The sequence below is a fragment of the Scylla paramamosain genome, chromosome 7 (genome assembly GCF_035594125.1).
Source record: "Scylla paramamosain isolate STU-SP2022 chromosome 7, ASM3559412v1, whole genome shotgun sequence".
Lineage (NCBI taxonomy): Eukaryota > Metazoa > Arthropoda > Malacostraca > Decapoda > Portunidae > Scylla > Scylla paramamosain.
In genome coordinates, this window is record NC_087157.1 from 28,499,239 (window position 1) to 28,514,440 (window position 15,202).

The 15,202-nt window shown below is 39.2% G+C and overlaps 1 protein-coding gene across 1 annotated transcript; it reads left to right on the plus strand.

Moving 5' to 3' along the window:
* Positions 1-8,838: 8,838 nt before the first annotated feature.
* On the plus strand, positions 8,839-12,305 carry LOC135101802 (hemocyanin subunit-like). The gene is made up of 3 exons (XM_064006096.1): positions 8,839-9,054; positions 9,641-11,161; positions 11,295-12,305. Exons 1-3 carry the CDS (start codon positions 8,982-8,984, stop codon positions 11,720-11,722), a joined length of 2,022 nt encoding a protein of 673 aa, XP_063862166.1. The 5' UTR covers positions 8,839-8,981; the 3' UTR covers positions 11,723-12,305.
* The last annotated feature ends 2,897 nt before the right edge of the window (positions 12,306-15,202 follow it).

Genomic DNA, 15,202 nt, shown 5'->3' on the forward strand with positions numbered 1-15,202 from the left:
CTCTCTCTCTCTTTATATATATATATATATATATATATATATATATATATATATATATATATATATATATATATATATATATATATATATATATATATATATATATATATATATATATATATATATATATATATATATATATATATATATATATATATATATATATATATATATATATATATATATATATTCTCAACCTGCCTCTGATCGTAGCTCAAGGGTAACTCTTTTTGGTTTTGAACTTGTTTTAAGAACGCAATATGAGAGAATTCATACTTTGCATCTCATCTAATGTTTTATATATGATAGAATTCATATTTTGCATCTCATCTAATGTTTTATGCATGGCAAAATTCATACTTTATATCACATCTAATGTTATATATATCTATCTATCTATCTATCTATCTATCTATCTATATATATATATATATATATATATATATATATATATATATATATATATATATATATATATATATATATATATATATATATATATATATATATTGTTATCACGTTATTTGATGTATTTGATTTACTTGTGAGAATATGGATAAATGTGAAAGACATCCTTTCATTGGATTTATAGTAGGTACAAGATTATTATGATAACTGCATGCCATGGATGTGTTGCATAGTAGATAGCTTTGCCATGAATTTTTTTTTTCTATTATGTATATATACTTCAACGAAATCATTATTTTTTTTCAGGATTTGCATTTTTATTTATTTTAGTCATTATTATTATTACTATTATTACCATTATTATTATTATTATTATTATTATTATTATTATTATTATTATTATTATCAGTTATTATTATTATCACACACACACACACACACACACACACACACACACACACACACACACACACACACACACACACACACACAAACATTTCAGTACCCATTACGAGAGAGAGAGAGAGAGAGAGAGAGAGAGAGAGAGAGAGAGAGAGAGAGAGAGAGAGAGAGAGAGAGAGAGAAGGGGGGGAGAGAGGGGGGGAGATGGCATTCGTAACGGAACTCTGAAAGGATCGGTTATCAGGGACAGAAATCTCTCTCTCTCTCTCTCTCTCTCTCTCTCTCTCTCTCTCTCTCTCTCTCTCTCTCTCTCTCTCTCTCCATCAGCCTTCCGAGAAATTACGCCAGAGTAGGCATGAAAAACATCACCGTGAAGGATCTTAATGGGTAGCATGAAGTAATCAGTGTGTAGGAGGAGGAACAAGCACTGAATCATTCAAGGAAGAGTCTTTAGCAGAAAAGAGTTATGTTTTATAAATAGATGAGAATGCAGTGGTGCCATGATGATGAAAAAGCAAAGTTACTGGAGATGTTTTTGGCTAGGTGCCAGAAGTCACGAAGGGAGTTAGATCTTGAAAGATTTTGACACTTCCTATTATTGAATGAGTTTTTGGCTAGTTGGAGAACAGACTTGGCATGATTTCGGACAGAAATATAAAGCGCATGAGATTCAGGTGATGGAACGGTTGAGTATCTTTTGTGGGCCACCTCTCTATCATGTACAGCACGAGAACAGGCTTTGAAAGGTTTAGGTCAAAAGAATGAGCAAGGAATTTACGCCTCCATGTCAGACTCTATGACCTCTGTTAGGCGCTCAGCACACAGAGATGGATCCCTGACACGGAAGCAGTAGTCATTCCAAGGAAAATCATCATAATTCCTTCTCAGGTAACCCCCAGTTAGCAGAGGCAAAACGGAGATCCTGAGGTGGGGATTAGAGCTATAGGATAAGATATGAGATTGTGATCAGAGGAGCCCAACGTAGAAGATAGGGGAACAGTATAAACAAAAGTATTAGAGGTTAGGAAAAGGTCAAGAGTGTTGGGCGTATCTCCAAGACGGTCAGGAATACGAGTAGGATGTTGCACCAATTGCTCTAGGTCATGGAGGATAGCAAAGTTGTAGGCTAGTTCACCAGGATGGTCAGTGAAGGGAGAGGAAAGCCAAAGCTGGTGGTGAACATTGAAGTCTCCAAGAATGGAGATCTCTGCAAAAGGGAAGAGGGTCAGAATGTGCTCCACTTTGGAAGTTAAGTAGTCAAAGAATTTCTTATAGTCAGGGGAGTTAGGTGAGAGGTATACAGCACAGATAAATTTAGTATGAGAGTGACTTTGTAGTCGTAGCTAGGTGGTGGAAAACTCGGAAGATTCAAGAGCGTGGGCACGAGAGCAGGTTAAGTCATTGCGCACATAAACGCAGCATCCAGCTTTGGATCGAAAATGAGGATAGAGAAAGTAGGAGGGAACAGAAAAGGGACTACTGTCAGTTGCCTCAGACACCTGAGTTTCAGTGAGGAAAAGAAGATGAGGTTTAGAAGAGGAGAGGTGGTGTTCTACAGATTGAAAATTAGATCTTAGACCGCGAACGTTGCAGAAGTTAATGAAGAAAAAGTTGAGGGGGGGTGTCAAGACACTTAGGGTCGTCGACAGAAAGGCTGTCCGACCTGGGGACATTTATGGTCCCCTCCCCAGATGGGGACTCCGAGGCTGGTGTAGGAGTCGCCATGATGATTTTTTAATTTTTGAGTGAAGGGTGTGTGTGTTATTAGGTGCTTGTAGTTTTGTGTGGAGGAAGAGAGTTGTCTTTAGAGGGCAGGCTGTGACTGCTCCCTTCTGTTGTGAGACACAAAGGGAAACGTTCAGTGAGGTCACAGCTGGGTTTAATGATAAGTTCACAGCACCCCCTGAACAGTGCTTTAGACCTCACTGGGAGTAATCATCGTTTCGGCAGTCCGACCTGGGGACATTTGTGATCCCTTTCCAGATGGGGACTCCGAGGCAGGTGTAGGAGTAGCCATATTAATTTTGAATCTTTAGTGAAGGGTGTGTGTGTAATTAGGTGCTTGTAGTTTTATGTGAATGAAGAGCTGTCTTTAGAGGGCAGGCTGTGTCTGCTCCTTTGTGTTGTGAGACACAAAGGGAAATATTCAGTGAGGGCAGAGCTGGGTTAATGATAAGTTCACAGCATCCTTCGTCCAGTGCTTGAGACCTCACTGGGGGCAATTATAGTTTTGGCAGGTGTCTACTGCCTATTCCCTAAAAGCATAACGCCATTCTTTCGGTCATAGCTGATGTTAACACCCATATTTGCGGGTTTCTTTCTCTTTCCATTCTATCTTACAAAGATAAGCATATTCTATTCTTACATCTGGATATGTATCCTTCTTTACGTATACAGTTGAAAGTAGCCTTCGAACATTTTTGAAATTCTTTAGGACGCGTAATAAGGCATCCCTCTTCAGGTGACTTTCCACGGCGATAGGAAGTAGTCTTTTTCCGATATTCATCGGCTTGTCTCAATCTTTTCATCAACAACTGTTTACATATGGTCAGATGACCTTTTGAAACTTCCAACACCTTGACGACCTTCTGACCATCAGTTTCGCCGATCTTGTCTGGTTTCCTGATAATTCAGTAATCACCAGGTCACATCATCCCTCCTTACTGTCATGAGTCTCCAGGAATGGGTGTTATGTATATTCTCATAAATTTTATCAACTCTCTTGACATACGTTTTGAGTTTTTTTTTTTTTGCTAATCCCTTAATTTCTGCTAACTCTTCACGAAGGGAATCCAGCTCCTCTAACAACACGGCATTAAATGTTTCTGTACTTCTTTCTGCTCCATGTTTCGGTTGGTGACAGTTCTTGCACGCCTTCAACATCATCAGAATCATCCATTGCGCTAATGTTAAATTTATTATGAAGATTAAAGGAGCATAGGAGAATGCTAATGAACCTGTGTAATGAGCGTTATGGTGTAAAACTGGTTGTTATGTACACCTTGATGTGTGTTGATTGATAAGGACTAATGTGCATGCGCGAGAAATGGGTTGAAGGTCAAGGGAAGGGTGCTACCATAGTATACAACTTTAGCTTTACATTAACCCTCAACCTCTATCACATCACTATCTGACCATGTGATATGTCGCTCTTGATTCCACTTGTGTTGGCAAGGTTCTTTTTTTTTTTTCTATGTAAATTAAGAGAAAAGTAGGAGCACTTTCAGCTGTTTACACCTATGCCATACCATGCACACAATACGTCCATTAACGCACTTAGAAACTCAAACGTGCATGGAGAAGATGGGATGTTTTCATATCGACAAAATTTCCAAAAGGATATTTGGGATTCCTTAAGAGACAAGACCAAACATCAACAGAATTGTGCGAACCATCCAGGTACATAGTTCCTTTACACGATAAAGTGACGAACTGGGTTGTATATGGGGGCAGATACACCCCAGACCCAGCATCGAGAGCTTCTCTAGTCTTTGTACATAACGCTCTACAAACTGTGAATATTGTACTTAAATTAACAAAGCTATGAAGACTGCTACTCTCCTCATCAACACAAATCCAAAACGTCTGCTAAAACTTTTTTCTTCAAAAAGTATTCTGATATATGTTTAACATTACAGAATAATGTTACACTAGAACTAAGAATGCGTCACGACAATGCTCCGTAGACGGTGCATGCGTCTGGACAGACCTACAAATGCGTCACGACATCGTCATGATAGAGACACAGAGTGCCTCACTTAATAACACTTACAAACACATTACTTTATTTCCCATAAAAGGTGAATTCTCCAATTACAATTTAAAATAAACTTGTTAATAGTGCTTTAATTGAAACTATTTCCTAAAGAGTTCCATTCATTAATGACAACTGAAGAAGAAGAAACGTTTTCTTTCTTTTTTTAGACGTGAATGTATTAGCAATTCACCATTTCAACAGTTTATTCAGGAAGTAGAGTTACAATAACTGGTGGGTGGAAAGAGGTGGGACAGAGGGAGAGTGGGGAAAGAAAGATGATGAAACGATAGAAATTCAGTTGAAAGTTTCTGGGCATCTTGATTTCTGTTTTTAAAGTGATGAAAATGGTGTAACAATATGTCACTTTAATTAAAAATAACAGGATTGTATTATGTTACTTAACACTAACACATTGTATTATATAGGTTAGTAATGTACAAGACTCAACTTGAATTATTTCTTAAAGTACGTTAAAATTAATATTCTATTTACAGCAGTATTATACTTTTTTTTCTTTTTTTAAATACATTAAAATCACTAAGGCAGTAGTTCTCATCAGAACATGAATGTTAAAACTACATATACAATGATGTATTCATTGTGTCTGTGTGAACTGCTAGTTCACTTATCCATTTTAATTTCCGCATTGTCATTTCACGTTCTCACTTTGTTTCACAATTCATTTTACACTACGTATATTTGGATGCTGGGTTTAGTTGTAGCCTAAGCATTTGGAGGTTTCAGGGAAACCAGCTGTGCTGTCCTGCAGGGGGGCTGATTCATCAAGAACCTTCAGCTCCTGGAATAAGTCCCATCCCTCAGTCTGCATTTTTTTTCACATACTCTTTTGGCCATCTCGTGAAGTATGATATTTATAGATGGGACGGGAGGGGGAGGAGAAAGGAAGCGGGTGAGAAAAACTGATGGAAACGACTCAGAAAGCGTAAATGTATAGTGGTTGATTTACAGATTAGATGTGAAGTTTGAATTGAAGAAGAGGGGATAGTCATTTGGAAGGTTGTGTCTAGTTGATAGATGGAGGAATTGATAGGAGGAATTGAGTCTTTGAGGCATTGAACAATACCAAGTTTGCTCTGCTCCAATCAGAAATTTTAGAGAATTCATAACTCAGGGGTTATGTAGCTTCCCTACATGAGCTGTTCCTGAGGGGTTGGAGGTCTACGAAAAGACATGAAAAGTGCAGAGTAATATTCTTAGCATAGGAGTGAATAGGACAGGAAGTTTGGCTTAGAAAATCATCGATGAATAACAAGAAGAGATTGGGTGATAAGGCAGAACCCTCAGGAACAGCACTGTTAATAGACTTAGGAGAACAGTGACTATCTACCACAATAGCAATAGAACAGTCAGAACGGAAACTTAAAGTTACAGAGACTGGGATAGAAGCCATAGGAGGATAGTTTGGAAATCAAAACTTTGTGCTGGACTCTAAGGTAATGAGGGAATGAGGATGACCGAATCAGTAAGGAAAGCCAAATCACCAGTAGAGCGGCTACGATGGAGCCCATACCGGTGATCAGATACTCGTATAAGCAGTGGCGGCTCGTCAATAGGGACTGCGAGACTGCAGCCTCGCCCAGTGGATTTCTAGGATTCACGAAAATAATGTTAATTTATTTATATTTGACCATCATTCACATGAAAACACCAATTCTCATATGCTTATATGAAAAAATACTGCAAAACAATGAGGAAGTACGGAAATTATTTACTATTTAATGATACGAAAGCGGGGAGAAATGGGGGGAGGCTTCCCGGGCGGAATGGCGAGTGCGGACTGCGTCCAGCGCAGTCTTGTCTCGGCCATTGTTGTGGCTAGGTGAGTGTTCTTGCGTCGGTATTATTTTCGATCGTGTTTTTCAATTTGTCAGGGATGATTTTAAAATATTATTGATCAGTGATGGCTTGTGCTCAATCTTGATTATCATAGATGGTGTAAAATCACAGAAACATCGTATAAAATATTTTTTTTTCTTTTCCCAGGTAGGCCTAGCAGTATTTGCAAAATGGCACAAGAAGCAGAGATGGTTTCTGCATTGAAAGAACTGAATTTTTCACAGTTAACACTTCAAGAGAAGGTAGCAATTAAACAAGCAGGTCGCCCATTACCAGACATTAAAATTGTGCAAGAAGGAGTAAGCCACAACAAGAAGTATATTCGCAGTTTTAATTGTGATTGGTACCAAAGGAAAACATGGCTCTGTGGATGTGAAGTTAAGAATGCACTATTTTGCTTTCCATGTCTGTTGTTTGGAGTACAGCCCCCCCATCAGTAACAGTCACAAGCCGCCACTGCGTATAAGGTTGTGAAGGATTTTAAATTGCTTGATGTTTAAGAATTTTCCTGTTGGGGATCAGTTTAAAACTTTTATATTAGATCGCCTCACGTTCCTTGCTTTGAAAAGCTGAATAAATTTAGTTCGTGCAGCCTTTCATTTTAGGGAATATTTTTCAGTGGAGAAATTATTTTTATTTACTCTATGCTGTATTCTTTCTAGCTTTTGAATTAACTTTACCAGTTTACTTTTTTTTATTCTAATTATTTACTTTATTTTATTTATTTTATTAATTTATTTATTTATTCTAATATGGAGGCCAAAAGTGTATGCATTACTCAAGGTGGGGTCGAACCAATGAATTATGTAGTTTTTATTTAACTTTCTGATTTGTTCAGAAGGTACGTCCAAAAAAAGCCGATCATTTTGTTGGTTTTAATCATCTCTCAGCATTGCTGACTGGATTTTAAATTGCTTGATGTTAGGCATCTTAGATACTTTACAAAACTTACTACATAAAAAAGTTCCCTGTCTTTCAATAAATACTGAACGAGGTGATTTCTATGAGTAGTAGTTTTCCTAAGGAGCAAGAGAACGATGACGAAAATCACAGAAAAAAACAAACAGTAACAAACCTGCTGGTTTCCACAAGACTGTCTATAGTCTTCTACACAATCTTATATAAAGTGAGACGCAAGAGAGCAAAGGCAAAGGCGGTGACTGACAGAAAATTAAGTAAAACCATTCAACATTGACATTAGTACGACACAAGTACGAGTTGAAAGCATGAGTCTTGAACAAGAAAAGCTGTTGACACGGGACTATCATGAGAGAAGGACTTGATGCTAAGTTACCGAAGATACAGGGATCGCGCAGGTACCTCACCAGATTTTCCTGCTACTGAAAACCTTTCTGTTCAAATGTCATTCATACTACCACTATTCTACACTACAAGTATAGTTATTGATTACAGTGACGAGATTGGAAAGAAAAAAACGGCTAATACTTTAGTTATAGATTAACGTCAAAGCATTTAATTAATCTATTCTTGAAGACAGTGAATCTTTCGCTATCAACAAGACTGGATGAAGTTCCAAACATTAACACTTTAATTAAAACAATGTTTTGCTTTATTTGTCAAGAATCTTTTACTAATTATTCTAGAAGTGTTATTTTTCGTTTTGCATGAATGACTGATAGTAGAATAATCTTCTGGACTGATGTTATCGAATCCCCTGAAAATGTTGAATATTTCAAATAAATAAATTGAACAGATTTCATGCATTCAGTCTTTCCTCAGACAGTACGTTTCTTAGCCTGATATTCATCTTCGTCATTTTCTGTTGGACTCCAGCTTTTCCACGTCTGAACAATAATATTAAGCTCAGAACTGCATATACTGCACTCGAGATGCGGTCTGCCTAGAGAATTGTAGTGTTAATATTACCTTTTCTGACTTATCTTTCAAAAGCCATCCGGTTTATTAATGAGTAAAAATACCTCAGAAACTGTTGGTTATGAGAAGGAGAAGGAGAAGGAAAAATCAGTCAGAACTGCAAATATATGAAATTATTATTATTTATTATTTATTCATAAATATTTCTGAGAATGTCCATAATGTAAGCAGCAAATTTCTACACTTCATATATTACATGGCGAAGACCATTCCATATTTACAGTAATTACTTGCAATTATAGACAAAACTTTTCAGATCAATTTAGCTTAAATAGTTTATGTAAATTACATTATAGTCAGACGTCACTAAGACGCATCGCCACGATTGACGTTATAGAAAAAAAAAAAGCTGAGCAACGTAATAAAAAAAATAAAATAAAATAAACAATGCAGCGTTTACCATGGTCCTTAAAGTAAACGTCTTGAACAACTTCTACAAGCAATGCATAAGATTAAAATGCGAATGGGCGGGGCATCAGGAAGGCCACGAATTATCGCCCGGTGGGGAGAAAGGAACTGATATGAAACGGGGGTGGGGAGTGGCGATGTTGGTGGGACCAGAGAATGGAGATGATGGGGAATGCCGAGTGGGGGAGGAGCCTCAGCGGGTATAAATGGTCGGCATGTCATACGGTAGCCACTGTCTGACAGAGCAACAACCATGAAGCTCTTGGTCCTGTGCGCTCTGGTGGCCACCACCACCGCTTGGCCCATGATGGCCGATTCTCCTGGAGGTGAGTTTGATTGCGTGGCAGTAAACACAGAATAACTGACTCTTACGAAAATATCAGTTATTGTGACTTTTTATATATATATATATATATATATATATATATATATATATATATATATATATATATATATATATATATATATATATATATATATATATATATAAAGACGGTAAAAAAAAAAGATATCTTTTCTTAGCTGGATTTGATCAGCATTTATAGTGTGAAGATAGGATGGTAAAATGCAGAGTCGTCGCCTGTTTTGGATAGAAAGACATCTCGAAACATTAAAGAAAGTATCAAATACGACAATAAAAAGTTTTCAAAAGACAATTAATTTCAACAATATGAATTTTTTTTTTTTCGGATACCTATCTTAAAACAATATTCGTTGTTTCTTTTGATTCATATTTGATTTTAAATTAACGACCGTCTTACGTGAAATAAATCTTAATAAATTCAAGAAACCTGTCTTATCCATATCACTGACACTGATACAACTACAATGAAAGCATTATGAATCTCTCTCTCTCTCTCTCTCTCTCTCTCTCTCTCTCTCTCTCTCTCTCTCTCTCTCTCTCTCTCTCAGGAGCTTCGGACGCCCAGAAGCAGCATGATGTCAACAGCATTCTGTGGAAAATTTACGGAGAAATCCGTGATCCTCATCTGAAGGAGCTTTCCCAGACCTTCGATCCTCTTTCCGGCCACTATGACGACGGTGGTGTCTCCGCCAGGCGGCTCATGAAGGAACTCAACGATGAGCGCCTGCTGGAGCAGAAGCACTGGTTCTCGCTCTTCAACACCCGCCAGCGGCAGGAGGCTCTCATGCTCTACGACGTGCTCGAACACTCAACAGACTGGGACACCTTCGCTGGGAACGCCGCCTTCTTCCGCATTCGCATGAACGAGGGCGAGTTCGTCTACGCCATTTACGCTGCCGTCACACACTCTCCTCTGACACAACACGTGGTGCTGCCGCCCCTCTATGAGGTTACTCCTCACCTCTTCACCAACAGCGAGGTCATTCAAGCAGCCTACAAGGCCAAGATGACACAGACTGCCGCTACAATCAAATCCCACTTCACTGGCAGCAAGAGTAACCCAGAGCAGCGTGTGGCCTACTTCGGCGAGGACATCGGCATGAACACCCACCACGTCACCTGGCATTTGGAATTCCCCTTCTGGTGGGACGATGCCCATGAGGACCACCACATTGACCGCAAGGGCGAGAGCTTCTTCTGGGTCCATCATCAGCTGACCGTTCGCTTCGATGCAGAGCGTCTCTCCAACTACTTGGACCCCGTCGACGAACTTCACTGGGACGACATGATCTACGAGGGCTTCGCTCCCCATACCATGTACAAGTACGGTGGCTACTTCCCCTCACGACCAGACAATGTGAAGTTCGAGGACGTGGACGGCGTTGCGCGCGTGCGTGACATGTTGATCCTGGAAAGCCGCATCAGGGATGCCATCGCTCACGGCTATTTCACCGGCAGGGACGGGTCTGTTATCAGCATCAGAGACGCCCATGGCATCGACGTCCTTGGTGATGTGATTGAGTCCTCTACTTACAGCCCCAACCCCGAGTACTACGGCTCCCTGCACAACACCGCTCATGTCATGCTTGGCCGCCAGGGCGACCCTCATGGCAAGTTTGCCCTCCCTCCTGGTGTGTTGGAGCACTTCGAGACCGCCACGCGCGATCCTGCTTTCTTCCGCCTCCACAAGTACATGGATAACATCTTCAGGGAGCACAAGGACAGTCTTACTCCCTACACCAAGGAGGACCTTGAGTTCTCTGGAGTCTCCGTAGAAGGCATAACCTTCAGCAACCGCCTTGAGACCCACTTTGAAGAGTTCGAGTACAGCCTCGTCAATGCCGTTGACGATACAACCGAGGTCAAAGATGTGCCTATCTCTGCCACAGTTGATCGCCTTACACACAATGATTTTACTCTCAAAATTGATGTCGCTAACAATAACGACCACGAAGTGTTGGCAACTGTACGTATTTTTGCCTGGCCCAAGTATGACAACAATCATGTTGAATTCTCCTTCAACGAGGGACGCTGGAACGCTATTGAAATGGACAAGTTCTGGGTTAAGTGTAAGTATTCTCAAGCACCTTCTAGTTACTCTTTATACTCTAAATGACATAAGGATGAAATCAATGATTACCTAACTTTACTAGGCAATGAATCAGTACTAAGACGCATGTTAACTCTCTGTCTCTTCCACAGTGGGTGGTGGATCCAACCACATCACACGCTCTAGCAAGCTATCCGCGCTCACAGTTCCTGATGTGCCCAGCTTCCAGACTCTGATTGACAAGGCTAATGAGGCACTTACCTCCGGCTCAGAGCTTCACCTCGAGGAATACCACAGCAGCCTTGGGCTTCCTAATAGGTTCCTGCTTCCTAAGGGCAAGACTGAGGGCATGGATTTCCATGTTGTGGTCTTCGTCTCTGACGGCGCCACGGACGCGGCCGTCAGTGGGCTGCATGAGAGCACTACCTTCAACCATTATGGCTGCTACGATGGCAATTACCCCGACAAGAAGCCGCACGGCTATCCGCTAGACCGCCGCGTTGACGACGAGCGCATCATCACTGGCGTCTCCAACTTCAAGGCCGTAGATGTCAAGGTGTACCACACAGAAGAACATTAAGAGAATAATATGGTAGCAACTGAAGGGTTTGCAAAACCTTTCAGTCCATCATGCAGAATATAATATATTTTTGCTGTCAATATCTTACCTTCGTAAAATAACAAGGAAAGGTAATAAGAGTTTTCTTTAATTGTATTGATACACAATATGTGACTTTAAGATAAATGATTACACACCAAAAGGCATTTATAAAACTAATTATGCTATGCATGGGCTAGGAAGTATATGTATACAAAACGTGAATAATGTATGAAATATATGAAATCATCATAATGAAGTCCACAGTCTTATAAGGTCACAGTTACTCACTCTTGCTTTTTTTTTTTTTCATTTTTGTTCATCTACATCAATATTGTCATCAATATTTCTCTTCTATATGACTTAACCTTTTACGAAACACCTTTCGGTGCTCCGCAATTCATTTATGAAAAGAAAGATTACTCTTCGCTTGAATTGTATTAAACAAAGTAAATCAAGCAAGGAATCATTCTGAAGATCGTAAATGTAAATCTTTTTTTTTATTCTGACATGAATGGATATAATTTTCGTCATTAATAAACACCAATGACACTATGTAACAAAATTTCACTTGTCTTGTACTTAACCGCAAACCATAATTTTCCAGTTATTTCCATCTAAACAAAATACAAAAAGTGATTTTGATCCATAAAACTTTGCTTTTGTGGTTAGAACAATGAATTTACATTTTGGCCTTATTTCATTATAGTATGGGTTGCTTTTGGTTTTCATGTCAGGTAAACCTTTGCAAAATCTCAGATACTTATCTAATTGCTTTTGAAATGTTGCAAATAAGTTAAAACAATGAAAGAAAGAATATAAAGTGTTCTAAAGATTTTTTTTATTTTAATAAGATCATTCTTAACTAACCAGATCTAGCAAGGAATTTTTCATATTTAGAGGAATTTGCTTACATTTCATCAATCTCAAATCTTTCAGAATGTTTTACTAGAAACTTTTAGAAGTTTCTAGAACATTTTAGAACATTTTATTCACTGTAAACATTTCCAGAATATTTTACAACTTTCTAGAATAGAGTAGAAATATGTAGAAGTATCAAAAATTTTCTAGAATCTACAAGAATTTTCTAGAACGATTCAGAATATTCTAAAGTAAGTGCAAGAATATTCTAAAAAGATTCAGAACATTCTGAAACACACTCTAGAAAAACTAAGAATATTCTAGAGTACTGATTGACAATATAAAAGTAGGGGCTATCAGACCACCAATCACTTCTGCAAAAAAAAAAAGAAAAAAAAATCACTGAGATAGACGATGGGTATAATTCTTTAATCAGAATGTATACATTTCTTGATACTAGTCTTTAAAATAATATATTTCTTAAATTATCAAACGTTGGCAAAGTGAGTTTTCTTCGAAAAATGACTGCCTAGAGTCTAGTACCACATTTATCAAGGCCGCAAAAAGCATGTATATAAAACATCATTATGAAGAATTTCACTAGCAAGTATGTAGACAGTAGGCACCTGCCGAAATGATAATTACTCCCAGTGAGGTCTAAAGCCGTGGATCAGGGCGTGCTGTGAACTTATAAAAACCTAGCTGTGACCTCACTGAACGTTCCCCTTAGTGTCTCACAACACAAGGAGGCAGGCACACCCTGCCGTCTAAAGACAACTTTCTTCCTTCACACAAACTACAAGTACCTAATTACACACACAACCTTCACTTCAAATTCAAAATTATCATGGTGACTCTTACACCAGCCTCGGAGTCCTCATCTGGGGAGGAGACCATAAATGTCCAAAGGTCGGACTGCTCTTCTGGTATCGACCCAAAGTGTCTTGATACCCCCCTCAACTTTTTCTTCATTAACTTCTGCAACATTCGCGGTCTTAGGTCTATTTTCCAATCTGTATCTTTTTTTTTTTTTTATGTAGGAAGGACACTGGCCAAGGGCAACAAAAATCTAATAAAAAAATGCCCACTGAAATGCCAGTCCCATAAAAGGGTCAAAGCAGTAGTCAAAAATTGATGGATAAGTGTCTGGAAACCTCCCTCTTGAAGGAATTCAAGTCATAAGAAGGTGGAAATACAGAAGCAGGCAGGGAGTTCCAGAGTTTACCAGAGAAAGGGATGAATGATTGAGAATACTGGTTAACTCTTGCGTTAGAGAGGTGGACAGAATAGGGGTGAGAGAAAGAAGAAAGTCTTGTGCAGCGAGGCCGCGGAAGGAGGAGAGGCATGCAGTTAGCAAGATCAGAGGAGCAGTTAGCATGAAAATAGCGGTAGAAGACAGCTAGATATGCAACATTGCGGCGGTGAGAGAGAAGCTGAAGACAGTCAGTTAGAGGAAAGGAGTTGATGAGACGAAAAAGCTTTTGATTCCACCCTGTCTAGAAGAGCAGTATGAGTGGAACCCCTCCAGACATGTGAAGCATACTCCATACATGGACGGATAAGGCCCTTGTACAGAGTTAGCAGCTGGGAGGGTGAGAAAAACTGGCGGAGACGTCTCAGAACACCTAACTTCATAGAAGCTGTTTTAGCTAGAGATGAGATGTGAAGATTATAAGTAAAGGACAGACCGAGGATGTTCAGTGTAGAAGAGGGGGACAGTTGAGTGTCATTGAAGAAGAGGGGATAGTTGTCTGGAAGGTTGTGTCGAATTGATAGGTGGAGGAATTGAGTTTTTGAGGCATTGAACAATACCAAGTTTGCTCTGCCCCAATCAGAAATTTTAGAAAGATCAGAAGTCAGGCATTCTGTGGCTTCCCTGCGTGATATGTTTACCTCCTGAAGGGTTGGACGTCTATGAAAAAACGTGGAAAAGTGCAGGGTGGTATCATCAGCGTAGGAGTGGATAGGACAAGAAGTTTGGTTTAGAAGATTATTAATGAATAATAAGAAGAGAGTGGGTGACAGGACAGAACCCTGAGGAACACCACTGTTAATAGATTTAGGAGAAGAGCAGTGCCCGTCTACCACAGCAGCAATAGAACGGTCAGAAAGGAAACCCGAGATGAAGTTACAGAGAGGATAGAAGCTGTAGGAGAGTAGTTTGGAAATCAAAGCTTTGTTCCAGACTCTATCAAAAGCTTTTGATATATCTAAGGCAACAGCAAAACTTTCACCAAAATCTCTAAAAGAGGATGACCAAGACTCAGTAAGGAAAGCCAGAAGATCACCATCAGAGCGGCCTTGATGAAACCCATAATGGCGATCAGATAGAAGGTAATGAAGTGATAGATGTTTAAGAATCTTCCTCTTGATGAGATATTCAAAAACTTTAGATAGGCAGGAAATTAAAGCAATAAGACGGTAGTCTGAGGGATTAGAAAGGTCACCTTTATTGGGAACAGGCTGAATGTAGGCAAACTTTCAGGAAGAAGGAAAGGTAGATACTGACAGACAAAGATGAAAGAGAATGACTAGGCAAGGTGCAAGCACGGAGGCGCAGTTTCAGAGAACAATAGGAGGGACCCCATCATATCCATAAGC

Excerpts from the sequence above, each read along its gene's own strand:
- LOC135101802 (XM_064006096.1), top strand. The coding sequence starts at position 8,982 with ATGAAGCTCTTGGTCCTGTGCGCTCTGGTGGCCACCACCACCGCTTGG. Across the intron at positions 9,055-9,640 it reads GATGGCCGATTCTCCTGGAG|GAGCTTCGGACGCCCAGAAG; the intron begins GTGAGTTTGATT and ends TCTCTCTCTCAG. Across the intron at positions 11,162-11,294 it reads GGACAAGTTCTGGGTTAAGT|TGGGTGGTGGATCCAACCAC; the intron begins GTAAGTATTCTC and ends TCTCTTCCACAG.